The sequence below is a fragment of the Pseudoliparis swirei genome, chromosome 4 (genome assembly GCF_029220125.1).
Source record: "Pseudoliparis swirei isolate HS2019 ecotype Mariana Trench chromosome 4, NWPU_hadal_v1, whole genome shotgun sequence".
NCBI classification, from domain to species: domain Eukaryota; kingdom Metazoa; phylum Chordata; class Actinopteri; order Perciformes; family Liparidae; genus Pseudoliparis; species Pseudoliparis swirei.
Window position 1 is genome coordinate 318,822 of NC_079391.1, and position 20,129 is coordinate 338,950.

Consider the following 20,129-nt stretch of genomic DNA (forward strand, 5'->3'; position numbering starts at 1 on the left):
TGCGTCAACAGCCAGTGAAACGCGTTTTGAGCCTCGACGGCTTCCGTTCCAGGTGACTCACTTCCCCAGCCGGAGCGAGCGGAGCGGCAGCTGACGCATCGCTGAGCCGCGGGAGCCTGAAGCCTTCGACGGGTCCTCCCATGGAGAGCACGGAGCCCTCCTGACGGCCTCCTCCCGGCGGCGGTCGCGTGTCGGTGACCGACATGGACGCGAGTGACAAGGTACCGTGTCCGCTGACTCCCGGCTGTTGGGTCGCCTTAGGCGCGGAGAGGCGGCTGAGGCCCGCTACCACCGGGCCAGCGGCACCGTACCGCTCCGGTTCCGCTCGCCTCGTAATACATGATGCTGTGTTTCACGGCTAGCATGCTAACGCTAGAACAACCGACGGCTGCTCGACTCTTCCCGCTCCGCATCCAGACCCTCCTCTCCGGATGAACGATTAGCTCGGCCAGCTAGCTCAGTGAGCCTCGAAGCTACTCATTTCACGATAGATGACGTCACCGCCAGCAGTATTCATGAAGAGAGCTGCAGCTTGGTGGTGATGTCTGAGGTCACGTTAGCGTGACGTCACGGTGTTGTGGAGAGGCTTCATGGTTCATGTTTCATGCTTCGTGCTTCATGGTTCATAGCTTCATGTTTCATGGTTCATAGCTTCATGGTTCATGTTTCATAGCTTCATGGTTCATACTTCATGGTTCATGGTTTCATGTTTCATAGCTACATGGTTCATGTTTCGTGGTTCATAGCTTCATGGTTCATACTTCATGGTTCATAGCTTCATGGTTCATAGCTTCATGGTTCATCGTTCATAGCTTCATGGTTCATGTTTCATAGCTTCATGGTTCATGCTTCATCGTTCATAGCTTCATGTTTCATAGCTACATGGTTCATGTTTCGTGGTTCATAGCTTCATGGTTCATACTTCATGGTTCATAGCTTCATGGTTCATCGTTCATAGCTTAATGGTTCATAGCTTCATGTTTCATAGTTCATAGCTTCATGGTTCATAGCTTCATGGTTCATACTTCATGGTTCATAGCTTCATGGTTCATCGTTCATAGCTTCATGGTTCATCGTTCATAGCTTCATGGTTCATAGCTTCATGGTTCATGTTTCATAGCTTCATGGTTCATAGCTTCATGGTTCATGTTTCATGGTTCATAGCTTCATGGTTCATAGCTTCATGGTTCATAGCTTCATGGTTTCATGGTTCATACTTCATGGTTCATAGCTTAATGGTTCATAGCTTCATGGTTTCATGGTTCATACTTCATGGTTCATACTTCATGGTTCATAGCTTCATGGTTCATAGCTTAATGGTTTCATGGTTCATACTTCATGGTTCATAGCTTCATGGTTCATAGCTTCATGGTTCATAGCTTCATGGTTTCATGGTTCATACTTCATGGTTCATAGCTTAATGGTTCATAGCTTCATGGTTTCATGGTTCATACTTCATGGTTCATACTTCATGGTTCATAGCTTCATGGTTCATAGCTTAATGGTTTCATGGTTCATACTTCATGGTTCATAGCTTCATGGTTCATGGTTTCATGGTTCATACTTCATGGTTCATAGCTTAATGGTTCATAGCTTCATGGTTCATGTTTCATAGCTTCATGGTTCATAGCTTCATGGTTCATGTTTCATGGTTCATAGCTTCATGGTTCATAGCTTCATGGTTCATAGCTTCATGGTTTCATGGTTCATACTTCATGGTTCATAGCTTAATGGTTCATAGCTTCATGGTTTCATGGTTCATACTTCATGGTTCATACTTCATGGTTCATAGCTTCATGGTTCATAGCTTAATGGTTTCATGGTTCATACTTCATGGTTCATAGCTTCATGGTTCATGGTTTCATGGTTCATACTTCATGGTTCATAGCTTAATGGTTCATAGCTTCATGGTTTCATGGTTCATACTTCATGGTTCATACTTCATGGTTCATAGCTTCATGGTTCATAGCTTAATGGTTTCATGGTTCATACTTCATGGTTCATAGCTTCATGGTTCATAGCTTCATGGTTTCATAGCTTCATACTTCATGGTTTCATAGCTTCATGGTTTCATAGCTTCATGTTTCATGGTTTCATACTTCATGGTTTCATAGCTTCATGGTTCATAGCTTAATGTTTCATGGTTTCATAGCTTCATGTTTCATGGTTTCATACTTCATGGTTTCATGGCTGGCTGGTTTCTGGTATTCATCAGGAGAATCTGGTTATTCCACATTGGTGCCATTCCTCTGGTGTTTTGTGCCTCGCGGTGCAGAACAACCGGTTCTCCTCCCCGATGTTTATTCTGGCTGATCTCAGATCAAATGTTCCTTTTGTCATCTGAAGGTGTTCACCGGAAACCTTTAAAGTAGTTCTGCTCTAATCTACCACCCACCCGGGTTAACTTTAACCCACCCACCCGGGTTAACTTTAACCAGGTCCAGGCCAGCCCCTCTAGTCCCAACCCCCTTGCCTCCTCTGGCTGGAGGGGCTGGAGGCCCGTGGACCTGGTTCTGGTTCCTGAGGGTCTTCTCTGGTGAACTGGGCTGGTCACCAGGGGGAGTGAGCCGCCCACGGACAGCTTCAGGGAGCCGATGGCCGTCTGCTGGACACTGGAGAGCCTGTTCCCCCAGAGAGGGCCTTTGTCCTCTGGACCCGTCCCCTCCTCTTCCTCTGCAGTGTGAAGATGTTAGAACTATGTTGTTCTACAATGACTTAATAACATGACAATCACTGTGCACTAAATGTGGTTTTAGTTTCCTCTGTGTTTGGGTGTTGCTCATTTTCAATGTCATGTAAGTAAATGGGAACATTTGAATAATATTGATTTCTCTTTTCTAATCATTCCTTATGACTTCAGGCTCGCAGCCCATTGGCCGGCGGCTTCAGGATGGAACAAACAATGGCGTGTGTTCTCATTCGATTGTTTCTCTGGCTTCATTGAGGAGATGTGTACGCCTGCCTGTTGGTGTAAATAATATATTTATATACCATATAAATAAACGTTCCTGTCGTCACCAGCATCTCGGGTCTCTAGTCGAGTGTGACAGGCGTCTAATCTTTGGCCTGTTGTACCTTTTCATTAATATGGGCGCCCACAAACCAGAACCGGACGAAAGCAGACGTCATTGGGCCTCAGCCTGCCACTCACATGGGCTTCTTTACAACCTAATTGATTGATTTTGGGCCTTTTGATAGTATATCTTGCGGTTAACGCTCTGTGACGTAACCGTTGTGACACAGAGGTAGTGATCGACGCCTTCCGGCCGTGACTCAACAGATCGACATCCAGAGACAATGTGACGATGAACTTGTTCCTCGCTCATTGCTTATGTGAGGCAGACAGAAACCGCTGCAGGCCTCTCCTGACGTGGACTTAGAGCTTCTGTCACCTTTGACCTGAGCGGAACTCGCACCGTGTTTATTGATCGTGTTAGACGCACCATTGTAAACTAAGTAGAACAGTTTGAAATCAGTGCTGAGCGGTGAACTAACACAAGAGAGGCGGATCAATAGGCTGATCAATAGGAGAATAAATCGGCGGATCAATAGGTGGATCAATTCAATTCAGTTTATTTGTCTAGCCCAATTTCACAAATTACAAATTTGTCTCGAGTGCTTTACAATCTGTACACATAGACATCCCTGCCCCAAAACCTCACATCGGACCAGGAAAAACTCCCAAATAACCCTTCAGGGGAAAAAAAAGGAAGAACCCTTCAGGAGAGAACAGAGGAGGATCCCTCGCCAGGATGGACAGAACAATAGATGTCATGTGACCAGAAGGACAGATTTAGAGTTAAAATACATTCAATGAATATGACAGAGTGTATGAATAGTTCATAGTAGGCATATTCCACGATGGAGACCTCCACGATCCATCAGGCAGATGGCGGTGGGGAGGAGGAGTGGGCGGAGTCTCAACAGTGGGCGGAGTCTCAACAGGACAGTGGCGTAGTCAGGAGCAGGAATTCCACGACCCAGACCTCGATGCTCCATCAGCAGATAGGATCTATGTCGTCTCATAGGGTCCGATGACCCCATGAGACGTGAAGTCACAAGGACTCCGGGGAGAAAGAGTTAGTAAGGTGTGATTGAGAGATGAAAATTCATCCTTAAGGAGAGAAAAAAGAGGAGATAGGTACTCAGTGCATCCTAAACGTCCCCCGGCAGCTATCAGCCTATAGCAGCATATCAAGGCTGGACCAGGTGAACCTGATTCAGCCCTAACTATAAGCTCTGTCAAAGAGGAAGGTCTTCAGTCTACTCTTAAACGAGGTGACTGTGTCTGCCTCCCGGACTGAAGGTGGAAGCTGGTTCCATAAAAGAGGAGCTTGATAACTAAAGGCTCTGGCTCCCATTCTACTTTTTAAGACTCTAGGAACTACAAGTAGTCCCGCATTTAGTGAGCGTAGCGCTCTAGTGGGGCAATATGGTACTATATATATGGATCAATAGGCGGATGAATGAAGCCTATTGATCATTGGCTCATGATGTTCTTCTGTCTGCAGGACGTGAAGCTTTCAGCCGAAGTGGAGCCATTCATCCCTCAGAAGACCAGCCCGGAAGGACCCGCAGTCAGCATGAGTCTCCCTGGAGACGGGGCAGGGGGAGGGGCAGCGGGGGTGGAGACCACGCCCATCCCCAGCTACCTCATCACCTGCTACCCGTTCGTCCAGGAGAACCAACCCAACAGGTACGCTCTCTTTCTGAGGGGATGTTGATTCAGTCCCATCAAGGGGAGCGACGGCCTCCTCTGGTTCATTGGGTTATTCCAGTTTGACAGAACCAGTTCTTTGGGTTAGTCCACTTTGACAGAACCCGTTCTTTGGGTGAGTCCACTTTGACAGAACCAGTTCATTGGGTTAGTCCACTTTGACAGAACCCGTTCTTTGGGTTAGTCCACTTTGACAGAACCAGTTCTTTGGGTTAGTCCACTTTGACAAAACCAGTTCTTTGGGTTAATCCACTTTGACAGAACCAGTTCTTTGGGTTAGTCCACTTTGACAGAACCAGTACATTGAGTTAGTCCACTTTGACAGAACCAGTTCATTGGGTTAGTCCACTTTGACAGAACCCGTTCTTTGGGTTAGTCCACTTTGACACTTTGTACTATACACATGTAGGTACACATTTACTATACACATGTAGGTACACATTTACTATACACATGTATGTACACATGTATGTACACATGTATGTACACATGTACTAGACACATGTGTGTACACATGTATGTACACATGTACTAGACACATGTGTGTACACATGTATGTACACATGTACTAGACACTGGGCTGGTCACCAGGGGAGTGAGCCGCCCACGGACAGCTTCAGGGAGCCGATGGCCGTCTGCTGGACACTGGAGAGCCTGTTCCCCCAGAGAGGGCCTTTGTCCTCTGGACCCTCCTCTTCCTCTGCAGTGTGAAGATGTTAGAACTATGTTGTTCTACAATGACTTAATAACATGACAATCACTGTGCACTAAATGTGGTTTTAGTTTCCTCTGTGTTTGGGTGTTGCTCATTTTCAATGTCATGTAAGTAAATGGGAACATTTGAATAATATTGATTTCTCTTTTCTAATCATTCCTTATGACTTCAGGCTCCATTGGTCAGGATGGAACAAACAATGGCGTGTGTTCTCATTCGATTGTTTCTCTGGCTTCATTGAGGAGATGTGTACGCCTGCCTGTTGGTGTAAATAATATATTTATATACCATATAAATAAACGTTCCTGTCGTCACCAGCATCTCGGGTCTCTAGTCGAGTGTGACAGGCGTCTAATCTTTGGCCTGTTGTACCTTTTCATTAATATGGGCGCCCACAAACCAGAACCGGACGAAAGCAGACGTCATTGGGCCTCAGCCTGCCACTCACATGGGCTTCTTTACAACCTAATTGATTGATTTTGGGCCTTTTGATAGTATATCTTGCGGTTAACGCTCTGTGACGTAACCGTTGTGACACAGAGGTAGTGATCGACGCCTTCCGGCCGTGACTCAACAGATCGACATCCAGAGACAATGTGACGATGAACTTGTTCCTCGCTCATTGCTTATGTGAGGCAGACAGAAACCGCTGCAGGCCTCTCCTGACGTGGACTTAGAGCTTCTGTCACCTTTGACCTGAGCGGAACTCGCACCGTGTTTATTGATCGTGTTAGACGCACCATTGTAAACTAAGTAGAACAGTTTGAAATCAGTGCTGAGCGGTGAACTAACACAAGAGAGGCGGATCAATAGGCTGATCAATAGGAGAATAAATCGGCGGATCAATAGGTGGATCAATTCAATTCAGTTTATTTGTCTAGCCCAATTTCACAAATTACAAATTTGTCTCGGAGTGCTTTACAATCTGTACACATAGACATCCCTGCCCCAAAACCTCACATCGGACCAGGAAAAACTCCCAAATAACCCTTCAGGGGAAAAAAAAGGAAGAACCCTTCAGGAGAGAACAGAGGAGGATCCCTCGCCAGGATGGACAGAACAATAGATGTCATGTGACCAGAAGGACAGATTTAGAGTTAAAATACATTCAATGAATATGACAGAGTGTATGAATAGTTCATAGTAGGCATATTCCACGATGGAGACCTCCACGATCCATCAGGCAGATGGCGGTGGGGAGGAGGTGGCGGAGTCTCAACAGTGGGCGGAGTCTCAACAGGACAGTGGCGTAGTCAGGAGCAGGAATTCCACGACCCAGACCTCGATGCTCCATCAGCAGATAGGATCTATGTCGTCTCATAGGGTCCGATGACCCCATGAGACGTGAAGTCACAAGGACTCCGGGGAGAAAGAGTTAGTAAGGTGTGATTGAGAGATGAAAATTCATCCTTAAGGAGAGAAAAAAGAGGAGATAGGTACTCAGTGCATCCTAAACGTCCCCCGGCAGCTATCAGCCTATAGCAGCATATCAAGGGGCTGGACCAGGTGAACCTGATTCAGCCCTAACTATAAGCTCTGTCAAAGAGGAAGGTCTTCAGTCTACTCTTAAACGAGGTGACTGTGTCTGCCTCCCGGACTGAAGGTGGAAGCTGGTTCCATAAAAGAGGAGCTTGATAACTAAAGGCTCTGGCTCCCATTCTACTTTTTAAGACTCTAGGAACTACAAGTAGTCCCGCATTTAGTGAGCGTAGCGCTCTAGTGGGGCAATATGGTACTATATATATGGATCAATAGGCGGATGAATGAAGCCTATTGATCATTGGCTCATGATGTTCTTCTGTCTGCAGGACGTGAAGCTTTCAGCCGAAGTGGAGCCATTCATCCCTCAGAAGACCAGCCCGGAAGGACCGCAGTCAGCATGAGTCTCCTGGAGACGGGCAGGGGAGGGGCAGCGGGGGTGGAGACCACGCCCATCCCCAGCTACCTCATCACCTGCTACCCGTTCGTCCAGGAGAACCAACCCAACAGGTACGCTCTCTTTCTGAGGGATGTTGATTCAGTCCCATCAAGGGGCCTCCTCTGGTTCATTGGGTTATTCCAGTTTGACAGAACCAGTTCTTTGGGTTAGTCCACTTTGACAGAACCCGTTCTTTGGGTGAGTCCACTTTGACAGAACCAGTTCATTGGGTTAGTCCACTTTGACAGAACCCGTTCTTTGGGTTAGTCCACTTTGACAGAACCAGTTCTTTGGGTTAGTCCACTTTGACAAAACCAGTTCTTTGGGTTAATCCACTTTGACAGAACCAGTTCTTTGGGTTAGTCCACTTTGACAGAACCAGTACATTGAGTTAGTCCACTTTGACAGAACCAGTTCATTGGGTTAGTCCACTTTGACAGAACCCGTTCTTTGGGTTAGTCCACTTTGACACTTTGTACTATACACATGTAGGTACACATTTACTATACACATGTAGGTACACATTTACTATACACATGTATGTACACATGTATGTACACATGTATGTACACATGTATGTACACATGTATGTACACATGTATGTACACATGTATGTACACATGTATGTACACATGTACTAGACACATGTATGTACACATGTATGTACACATGTATGTACACATGTATGGACACATGTATGTACACATGTATGTACACATGTGTGTACACGTATGTACACATGTATTTACACCTGTATGTACACATGTATGTACACATGTATGTACACATGTATGGACACATGTATGGACACATGTATGTACACATGTATGGACACATGTATGTACACATGTATGGACACATGTATGTACACCTGTATGTACACATGTATGTACACCTGTATGTACACATGTATGGACACATGTATGTACACATGTACTAGACACACGTATGTACACATGTATGGACACATGTATGGACACATGTATGTACACATGTATGGACACATGTATGTACACATGTATGTACACATGTATGGACACATGTATGGACACATGTATGTACACCTGTATGGACACATGTATGGACACATGTATGGACACATGTATGTACACATGTATGTACACATGTATGGACACATGTATGGACACATGTATGTACACATGTATGTACACATGTATGTACACATGTATGGACACATGTATGGACACATGTATGTACACATGTATGGACACATGTATGGACACATGTATGGACACATGTATGGACACCTGTATGGACACCTGTATGTACACATGTATTTACACATGTATGGACACATGTATTTACACCTGTATGTACACATGTATGGACACCTGTATGTACACCTGTATGTACACCTGTATGTACACTAGGGCTGCAACTAACGATTATTTTGATAATCGATTAATCGGTTGATTATTTTATCGATTAATCGATTAATCGGATAAAAAAACAAAAACTTAAATGTTCAACCCTTGATTCAAAACAGGGTCCGTACGGTCATGGAAAACCTGGAAAAGTCATGGAATTTTTAAATGGCTATTAGCAGGCCTAGAAAAGTAATTAAAAAAATAAAATCCCAAAATATTTGGAAAAGTAATGCAAATTTGTTTTATTCAAATGTTAATTTACACGGTATATATACGGTATGCTTTGGAATTCTCATTGTTAGTTTAAATACTACATCTTCTCACTTTGTCACGTATAGACAGAGTTTTCACAAAATGTTTAATCATGGAAATTTGGTTTAAAGTCATGGAAAGGTCCTGGAGACCCACTGGTCAGCATGTGATGAACCTGTTCACTGGTCACCATGGTGATGAACCTGTTCACTGGTCACTATGGTGATGAACCGTCACAAACAGACTGACAGCTTTCCTCTCCTGAGCAGTGTTCCCCATGTGGCCCCGCCCCCTGAACAATATCAGAGACGCGTTACGATTTATTATTTTTTTCACCTGGCCCGCTGTCGTTGAGATTACAGTGAGACGCGGAAAAAATGTGGAGTAGTGATCTTCGCAATAAAACATCTTTGATGAGACGTGTCGCGTCTCGGCCAATCAGCGTTCAGATGTCCACAGCGTTTGGGAAGTTAGGTTAGCTTGAATGTTAGTCCGCTACATCTTCTGCTCCGTTAAATGCTGTCTGCACGCGCAGCGCACACGAGTGGCGGCGTGGTTTATCTCCGTTGCCTTTCTCCGTGGAAAAATATTTTCCGCTGTCCGCCACGGAATAAATAACCACGTTTTCTACGTTATACTCTTGTGGAAATGCCACACACGTCGTGACATGTAGCGCCCTGGTGTCGGGGGTCATGACGTCACCCGGAGGCGCACTTCGCTCCGTGAATGTCTCCGACGACGTGAAGGACTTCCGCATCCAGCGCCACCTGAGCAGCAGCAGCCAATTAGATTCATCAACAGAGGAGCAGCTCAGCGCTGATTGGCTCTCACAACTCAGCGTTTCGTCTCTCCCTCCGCTCTTGTTTCTCCTGCGCCGCTCTGCGCTCAACTCAACTTTGTTTACACTCCGTGACTTATTGAGCGCCGTAATAATCGCGCGACACAACGAATCGATAATGAAATTCGTTGCCAACTATTTTAATAATCGATTTTATCGATTCGTTGTTGCAGCCCTAATGTACACATGTATGTACACATGTATGTACACATGTATGTACACATGTATGTACACATGTATGTACACATGTATGGACACATGTATGTACATATGTATGTACACCTGTATGTACACATGTATGGACACATGTATGTACACATGTATGTACACCTGTATGTACACATGCATGTACACATGTATGTACACCTGTATGTACACATGCATGTACACATGTATGTACACATGTATTTACACCTGTATGTACACATGTATGTACATATGTATGTACACCTGTATGTACACATGTATGGACACATGTATGGACACATGTATGTACACATGTATGGACACATGTATGTACACATGTATGTACACATGTATGGACACATGTATGTACACATGTATTTACACCTGTATGTACACATGTATGTACAGATGTATGTACACCTGTATGTACACCTGTATGTACACATGTATGGACACATGTATGGACACATGTATGTACACATGTATGTACACATGTACTAGACACATGTATGTACACATGTACTAGACACATGTATGTACACATGTATGTACACATGTATGTACACATGTATGGACACCTGTATGTACACATGTATGTACACATGTATGGACACATGTATGTACACATGTATGTACACATGTATGGACACCTGTATGTACACATGTATGTACTCATGTATGTACACATGTATGTACACCTGTATGGACACATGTATGGACACATGTATGGACACATGTATGGACACATGTATTTGCACATGTATGTACACCTGTATGGACACCTGTATGTACACATGTATGTACACATGTATGTACACATGTATGTACACCTGTATGTACACATGTATGTACACATGCATGTACACATGTATGTACACATGTATGTACACATGTATGGACACATGTATGGACACATGTATGGACACCTGTATGGACACCTGTATGGACACATGTATGTACACATGTATGTACACATGTATGGACACATGTATGGACACATGTATGGACACCTGTATGGACACCTGTATGGACACATGTATGTACACATGTATGTACACATGTATGGACACATGTATGTACACCTGTATGGACACATGTATGGACACATGTATGTACACATGTATGGACACATGTATGGACACATGTATTTGCACATGTATGGACACCTGTATGTACACATGTATGTACACATGTATGTACACATGTATGGACACATGTATGTACACATGTATGTACACATGTATGTACACTACCGTTCAAAAGTTTGGGATCACTTTGAAATGTCCTTATTTTTCAAAGAAAAGCATTGTTTTTTTCAATGAAGATAACATTAAATCAATCAGAAATACCCTCTCTACATTGTTAATGTGGTAAATGACTATTCTAGGTGGAAACGTCTGGTTTCTAATGAAATATCTCCAGAGGTGTATAGAGGCCCATTTCATCATCACTCCAGTGTTCTAATGGTACATTGTGTTTGATCATCGCCTTAGAAGACTAATATCTGATTAGAAAACCCTTGTGCAATTATGTTAGCACAGCTGAAAACAGTTATGCTGCTGATATAAGCTATACAACTGGCCTTCCTTTGAGCTAGTTGATTATCTGGAGCATCACATTTGTGGGTTCGATAACTCAAAATGGCCAGAAAAAAAGAAGTTTCCTGTGAAATTCGCCAGTCTATTCTTGTTCTTAGAAATGAAGGCTATTCCATGCGAGAAATTGCAAAGAAACTGAAAATGTCCTCCAGCGGTGTGTACTACTCCCTTCAGAGAACAGCACAAACGGGCTCTAACCAGAGCAGAAAGAGAAATGGGAGGCCCCGGTGCACAACTCAGCAAGAAGACAAGTACATTAGAGTCTCTAGTTTGAGAAACAGACGCCTCACAGGTCCTCAACTGGCAGCTTCTTTAAATGGTACCCAAACGCCAGTGTCAACGTCGACAGTGAAGAGGCGACTCCGGGATGCTGGCCTTCTAGGCAGAGTGGCAAAGAAAAAGCCATATCTGAGACTGGCCAATCAAAAGAAAAGATTGGTATGGGCAAAAGAACACAGGCATTGGACAGAGGAAGATTGGAAAAGGTGTTCTGGACAGATGAATCCAAGTTTGAGGTGTTTGGATCACACAGAAGAACATTTGTGAGACGCAGAACAGGTGAAAAGATGCTGGAAGAGTGCCTGACACCATCTGTCAAGCATGGTGGAGGTCATGTGATGGTCTGGGGCTGCTTTGGTGCTGGGAAAGTGGGAGGTACCAGGTCAAAGGGATTTTAAATAAGGAAGGCTATCACTCCATTTGGCAACGCCATGCCATACCCTGTGGGCAGCGCTTGATTGGAGCCAATGTCCTCCTCCAACAGGACAATGACCCAAAGCACACCTCCACATTGTGAAGAACTCTTGAGGGAAGAAGCAGGCAGCTTGCTGTCTGTAATGGAGTGGCCAGTCACCAGATCTCAACCATTGAGCTGTTGTGGGAGCAGCTTGACCGTATGGTCCTCAAGAAGTGCCCATCAAGCCAATCCAACTTGTGGAGGTGCTTCAGGAAGCATGGGGTGACATTTCAACAGATTACCTCAACAAATTAACAGCTAGAATGACAAAGGTCTGCAATGCTGTCATTGCTGCAAAAGGAGCATTCTTTGACGAAAGCAAAGTTTGAAGAACAAAATTAATACTTCAAATACAAATCATTATTTCTAACCTTGTCAATGTCTTGACTATATTTTCTATACATTTTGCAACTCATTTGATAAATAAAAGTGTGAGTTTTCATGGAAAACACGAAATTGTCTGGGTGATCCCAAACTTGTGAACGGTAGTGTATCTACACCTATATGTACACATGTATGGACACATGTATGGACACCTGTATGGACACATGTATGTACACATGTATGTACACATGTATGTACACATGTATGGACACATGTATGGACACCTATATGTACACATGTATGGACACCTGTATGGACACATGTATGGACACCTGTATGGACACCTTTATGTACACATGTATGTACACATGTATGGACACATGTATGGACACCTGTATGTACACATGTATGGACACCTTTATGTACACATGTATGTACACATGTATGTACACATGTATGTACACATGTATGGACACATGTATGGACACATGTATGGACACATGTATGGACACATGTATGGACACCTGTATGTACACATGTATGGACACCTGTATGTACACATGTATGGACACATGTATGGACACATGTATGTACACATGCATGTACACATGCATGGATACATGCATGTACACATGTATGGACACATGTATGGACACATGTATGGACACCTGTATGTACACATGTATGGACACCTGCATGGACACATGCATGTACACATGCATGTACACCTGTATGGACACATGTATGTAACCCTCTGCTCCTTCACAGACAACACCCCCTGTACAGCGGAGGCGAGCTGCGCTGGCAGCAGCCCCCCCCCGGCCCCAGGGGGTCTTACCTGGCCTACCCCATCCTGTCCCCCCCCCAGCCTCCCGTCTCCAGTGACTACACGTACTACCAGATCCTGCCTGCCGCGTGCCCCCCGGTGATGGGCTTCTACCAGCCCTTCCCCGGCCCGTACGCAGGGCCAGTGGTCAGCCCCATCTCCCCCGATGTGAGCGAGAGGCCGGTGGGGCCGGCTTATGGGCCGGCCGGTCCGAGGGGGAGGGGCAGGGGCAGGGGCGTGGTGCGACCCAGTGTTCCCCCAAAGGTACAGAACAGCCTTCTTGTGACCCTGGAAGTCTCCGCCTACATGCGTACCTCTCAGTGAAGCCCCGCCTCTTCTTGGTTTCCTACAGCAGCAGTTGGGCGTGTGCCAGCCTCCCAGAGGCCGCCGGCCCCCAACCAGGACGGCCGCGGTGCAGAAGGAGGTGTGCACGCTGGGGCCTGATGGGCGCACCAAGGTGGTCATGCTGGTGGACGCAGCGCAGCAGACTGGTAAGAACGCTGCAGTGGTCCGCTATGCAGAGGCCGACATTATAACGACTTCTGAAACTCCAGAAGCCTGTTGGGCGTCAGCCGGGCTTTCAACTCGGTTTATCTTGTATAGCCCAATATCACCTCAAAGGGCTTCACAATCTGTACACAAGACATCCCTGACCTTTGACCTCACATAGACATCCCTGACCTATGACCTCACATAGACATCCCTGACCTATGACCTCACATAGACATCCCTGACCTATGACCTCACATAGACATCCCTGACCTATGACCTCACATAGACATCCCTGACCTATGACCTCACATAGACATCCCTGACATATGACCTCACATAGACATCCCTGACCTATGACCTCACATAGACATCCCTGACCTATGACCTCACATAGACATCCCTGACCTATGACTTCACATAGACATCCCTGACATATGACCTCACATAGACATCCCTGACCTATGACCTCACATAGACATCCCTGACCTATGACCTCACATAGACATCCCTGACCTATGACATCACAGACATCCCTGACCTATGACCTCACATAGACATCCCTGACATATGACCTCACATAGACATCCCTGACCTATGACCTCACATAGACATCCCTGACCTATGACCTCACATAGACATCCCTGACATATGACCTCACATAGACATCCCTGACCTATGACCTCACATAGACATCCCTGAACTATGACCTCACATAGACATCCCTGACCTATGACCTCACATAGACATCCCTGACATATGACCTCACATAGACATCCCTGACCTATGACCTCACATAGACATCCCTGACCTATGACCTCACATAGACATCCCTGACCTATGACCTCACATAGACATCCCTGACCTTTGACCTCAAATAGACATCCCTGACCTATGACCTCACATAGACATCCCTGACCTATGACCTCACATAGACATCCCTGACCTATGACCTCACATAGACATCCCTGACCTATGACCTCACATAGACATCCCTGACCTATGACCTCACATAGACATCCCTGACCTATGACCTCACATAGACATCCCTGACCTATGACCTCACATAGACATCCCTGACATGACCTCACGTAGACATCCCTGACCTTTGACCTCACATAGACATCCCTGACATATGACCTCACATAGACATCCCTGACCTATGACCTCACATAGACATCCCTGAACTATGACCTCACATAGACATCCCTGACCTATGACCTCACATAGACATCCCTGACATATGACCTCACATAGACATCCCTGACCTTTGACCTCACATAGACATCCCTGACATATGACCTCACATAGACATCCCTGACCTTTGACCTCACATAGACATCCCTGACATATGACCTCACATAGGCATCCCTGACATATGACCTCACATAGACATCCCTGACCTATGACCTCACATAGACATCCCTGACCTTTGACCTCACATAGACATCCCTGACCTATGACCTCACATAGACATCCCTGACCTATGACCTCACATAGACATCCCTGACCTATGACCTCACATAGACATCCCTGACCTATGACCTCACATAGACATCCCTGACCTATGACCTCACATAGACATCCCTGACCTATGACCTCACATAGACATCCCTGACCTATGACCTCACATAGACATTCAATTCAATTCAGTTTATTTGTATAGCCCAATTTCACAAATTACAAATTTGTCTCGGAGTGCTTTACAATCTGTACACATAGACATCCCTGCCCCAAAACCTCACATCGGACCAGGAAAAACTCCCAAATAACCCTTCAGGGGGGAAAAAAGGGAAGAAACCTTCAGGAGAGCAACAGAGGAGGATCCCTCGCCAGGATGGACAGATGCAATAGATGTAATGTGACCAGAAGGACAGATTTAGAGTTAAAATACATTCAATGAATATGACAGAGTGTATGAATAGTTCATAGGCATATTCCACGATGGAGACCTCCACGATCCATCAGGCAGATGGTGGTGGGCGGAGTCTCAACAGTGGGCGGAGTCTCAACAGGACAGTGGCGTAGTCAGGAGCAGGAATTCCACGACCCAGACCTCAAGATTCAAGATGTTTTATTTGTCACATACACACACAGGGTGTGCAGTGAAATGAAAGTGGCAATGCTCAGCAGGAATGTGCAAGGGCAACAAGTACACACTATTTACAAATAAAAAACAACACAATATTTACTGTGTGTGTGTGTGTGTGTGTGTGTGTGTGTGTGTGTGTGTGTGTGTGTGTGTGTGTGTGTGTGTGTGTGTGTGTGTGTGTGTGTGTGTGTGTGTGTGTGTGTGTGTGTGTGTGTGTGTGTGTGTGTGTGTGTGTGTGTGTGTGTGTGTGTGTGTGCCTAAGAGGGGCAGTTGTGTGGGTCTATGTGGGGGTCCTGGTGAGGTCGGAGTTCACAATCCTGATGGCCTGAGGAAAGAAACTCCGTCTCAGTCTCTCTGTTCTTGCAGCGTGACTACGGAGGCGCCTGCCTGACCGCAGCAGCTGAAACAGTCTGTTGTTGGGGTGGTGAGGATCCTTCATGATCCTGCCGGCTCTGGTTCTGCACCTCCTGGTGTACAAGTCCTGCAGGGTGGGAGTGTAGTTCCAATAGTGCGCTCAGCCGAACGCACTACTCTCTGCAGAGCCTTCCTGTCCTGAGCGGAGCAGTTGCCAAACCAGGCTGTGATGCTTCCTGTCAGGACGCCTCTACAGCTCCAGAGTAGAAGGACTGAAGGATCCTCTGGGAAACTTTAAATTTCCTCAGCTGCCTGAGGTGGTAGAGGCGCTGCCTTGCCTTTCTCACCAGAGTGTCTGTGTTTGTTGACCATGTCAGATCCTCGGTGATGTGGACTCCCAGGTATTTATACCCGCTCACCCTCTCCACAGTAGTCCCGTTAATCCCCAGTGGTGAGTACGTCCTCTGTTGTTGTACCTTCCTAAAGTCCACAATCAGCTCCTTAGTTTTGGTGACATTCATGATGAGGCTGTTGTCCTGGCACCAGAGTGACAGATCAGCAACTTCCTCCAGGTAGGCCTTCTCGTCGTTGTCGGAGATCAGGCCCACCACCACTGTGTCATCCGCAAACTTGATGATGGTATTGAGTTGAACCTGGCCACACAGTCATGTGTGTACAGGGAGTACAGTAGGGGGCTGAGGACGCAACCCTGGGGGGATCCTGTGTTCAGGGTGAGGGATTTGGAGGTGTGTCTGCCCACCCTGACCACCTGTGGCCTGGCGGTCAGGAAGTCCAGGATCCAAGCACACAGGGGGGTGTTCAGTCCCAGCTCAATCAGCTTGCCGGCCAGTCTGGAGGGGACTATGGTGTTGAAAGCTGAACTATAATCAATGAACAGTAGTCTCACATAGCCCCCCCTCTGGCTGTCCATCAGCAGATAGGATCTATGCCGTCTCATAGGGTCCGATGACCCCATGAGACGTGAAGTCAAAAGGACTCCGGGGAGAAAGCAGAGTTAGTAACGTGTGATTGAGAGATGAAAATTCATCCTTAAGGAGAGAAAAAAGAGGAGATAGGTGCTCAGTGCATCCTAAACGTCCCCCGGCAGCTATAAGCCTATAGCAGCATATCAAGGGGCTGGACCAGGTGAACCTGATTCAGCCCTAACTATAAGCTCTGTCAAAGAGGAAAGTCTTCAGTCTACTCTTAAACGAGGTGACTGTGTCTGCCTCCAGGACTGAAATTGGAAGCTGGTTCCATAAAAGAGGAGCTTGATAACTAAAGGCTCTGGCTCCCATTTTACTTTTTAAGACTCTAGGAACTACAAGTAGTCCCGCATTTAGTGAGCGCAGCTCTCTAGTGGGGCAATATGGTACTACAAGCTCCTTAAGATATGATGGTGCATCACCAATCAAGGCTTTGTACGTTAAGAGAAGAATTTTAAAAGTGATTCTTGATTTTACTGGGAGCCAGTGCAGAGCAGCTAGTGCAGGAGTGATGTGATCTCTTTTCTTAGTTTTAGTGAGAACACGAGCTGCAGCATTCTGGATCAACTGGAGGGACCTAAGAGATTTATTAGAGCAGCCTGATAATAATAATAATAATAATAATAATAATCATTTATTTTATATAGCGCTTCTCAAGGCATGCCGACATCCCGAAGTCGCTTTACAGAGTCCAGTAGTCACACACACAGTCATCCCGGTGGTGGTAAGCTACATCAGTAGCCACAGCTGCCCTGGGGCAGACTGACGGAAGCGTGGCAGCCAATCAGCGCCTACGGCCCCTCCGACCACCACCAACACTCATTCACATCCATACGAACCGGGGTGAGGCTGCGGTGCATGTCTTTATGATGGTGGGGGAAACCGGAGTACCCGGAGGAAACCCACGCAGACACGAGGAGAACATGCAAACTCCACACAGAAAGGACCTGGAACGGGACGACCGGGATTCGAACCCAGGACCTTCTTGCTGTGAGGCGACAGTGCTAACCACTGCGCCACCGTGTAATAAGGAGTTGCAGTAATCCAGTCTCGAAGTAACGAACGCGTGAACCAATTTTTCTGCATCTTTTTGAGACAAGATGTGCCTGATTTTTTAAATATTACGTAGATGAAAGAATGCAGTCCTTGAGATTTGCTTTACATGGGAGTTAAAGGACAAGTCCCGATCAAAGATAACGCCAAGATTCTTTACAGTGGTGTTGGATGCTAGGGCAATGCCGTCTACAGAAACCACATCACCAGATAATTGATCTCTGAGGTGCTCAGGGCCGATTAAAATTACTTCGGTTTTGTCTGAGCTTAACATCAAGAAGTTGCAGGTCATCCATGTTTTTATGTCTTTAAGACATGCTTGAATTTTACCGAGTTGGTTGCTCTCCTCTGGTTTTATCGATAAATATAGTTGAGTATCATCTGCATAACAATGAAAGTTTATGGAGTGTTTCCTGATAATATTGCCCAAAGGAAGCATGTATAAGGTAAATAAAATTGGTCCAAGCACAGAGCCTTGTGGAACTCCGTGACTAACGTTGGTGGTTATCGAGGCGTCATCGTTTACAAATACAAACTGAGATCGATCTGATAAATAGGATTTAAACCAAATTAGTGCCGTGCCTGAAATGCCAATCGACTGCTCCAGTCTCTGTAATAGGATGTCATGGTCAATGGTGTCGAATGCAGCACTAAGGTCTAACAAGACCAGGACAGAGAGGAGTCCTCTATCAGGACTAAGGTCTAACTAGACCAGTACAGAGAGGAGTCCTCTATCAGCACTAAGGTCTAACAAGACCAGTACAGAGAGGAGTCCTCTATCAGGACTAAGGTCTAACAAGACCAGTACAGAGATGAGTCCTCTATCAGCACTAAGGTCTAACAAGACCAGGACAGAGAGGAGTCCTCTATCAGGACTAAGGTCTAACAAGACCAGGACAGAGAGGAGTCCTCTATCAGGACTAAGGTCTAACTAGACCAGTACAGAGAGGAGTCCTCTATCAGCACTAAGGTCTAACAAGACCAGGACAGAGAGGAGTCCTCTATCAGGACTAAGGTCTAACAAGACCAGGACAGAGAGGAGTCCTCTATCAGCACTAAGGTCTAACAAGACCAGGACAGAGAGGAGTCCTCTATCAGGACTAAGGTCTAACAAGACCAGGACAGAGAGGAGTCCTTTATCAGCACTAAGGTCTAACTAGACCAGTCCAGAGATGAGTCCTCTATCAGCACTAAGGTCTAACAAGACCAGTACAGAGAGGAGTCCTCTATCAGCACTAAGGTCTAACAAGACCAGTACAGAGATGAGTCCTCTATCAGCACTAAGGTCTAACAAGACCAGTACAGAGAGGAGTCCTCTATCAGCACTAAGGTCTAACAAGACCAGTACAGAGAGGAGTCCTCTATCAGCACTAAGGTCTAACAAGACCAGGACAGAGAGGAGTCCTCTATCAGGACTAAGGTCTAACTAGACCAGTACAGAGAGGAGTCCTCTATCAGGACTAAGGTCTAACTAGACCAGTACAGAGAGGAGTCCTCTATCAGGACTAAGGTCTAACTAGACCAGTACAGAGAGGAGTCCTCTATCAGGACTAAGGTCTAACTAGACCAGTACAGAGAGGAGTCCTTTATCTGCTGCCATTAAGAGGTCATTTGTAATTTTCACCAGTGCTGTCTCGGTGCTGTGGTGTTTTCTAAA

At 45.9% G+C, this 20,129-nt stretch overlaps 2 protein-coding genes across 2 annotated transcripts in view; both read left to right on the forward strand.

Moving 5' to 3' along the window:
- The window catches only part of LOC130193128 (DNA-directed RNA polymerase II subunit RPB1-like), a 65,391-nt gene that overhangs the window by 33,135 nt on the left and 12,127 nt on the right, over positions 1-20,129 (forward strand). The gene's annotated exons all lie outside the window — the stretch shown is intronic.
- secisbp2l (SECIS binding protein 2-like) overlaps positions 67-20,129 on the forward strand; it is a 52,512-nt gene continuing 32,449 nt past the window's right edge. Inside the window, exons 1-4 of the mRNA XM_056413494.1 lie at positions 67-221; positions 4,512-4,696; positions 13,441-13,762; positions 13,851-13,989. Coding sequence (XP_056269469.1) covers positions 204-221; positions 4,512-4,696; positions 13,441-13,762; positions 13,851-13,989 — 664 coding nt within the window. The 5' untranslated portion in view covers positions 67-203. The remainder of the gene's footprint in view (positions 222-4,511; positions 4,697-13,440; positions 13,763-13,850; positions 13,990-20,129) is intronic.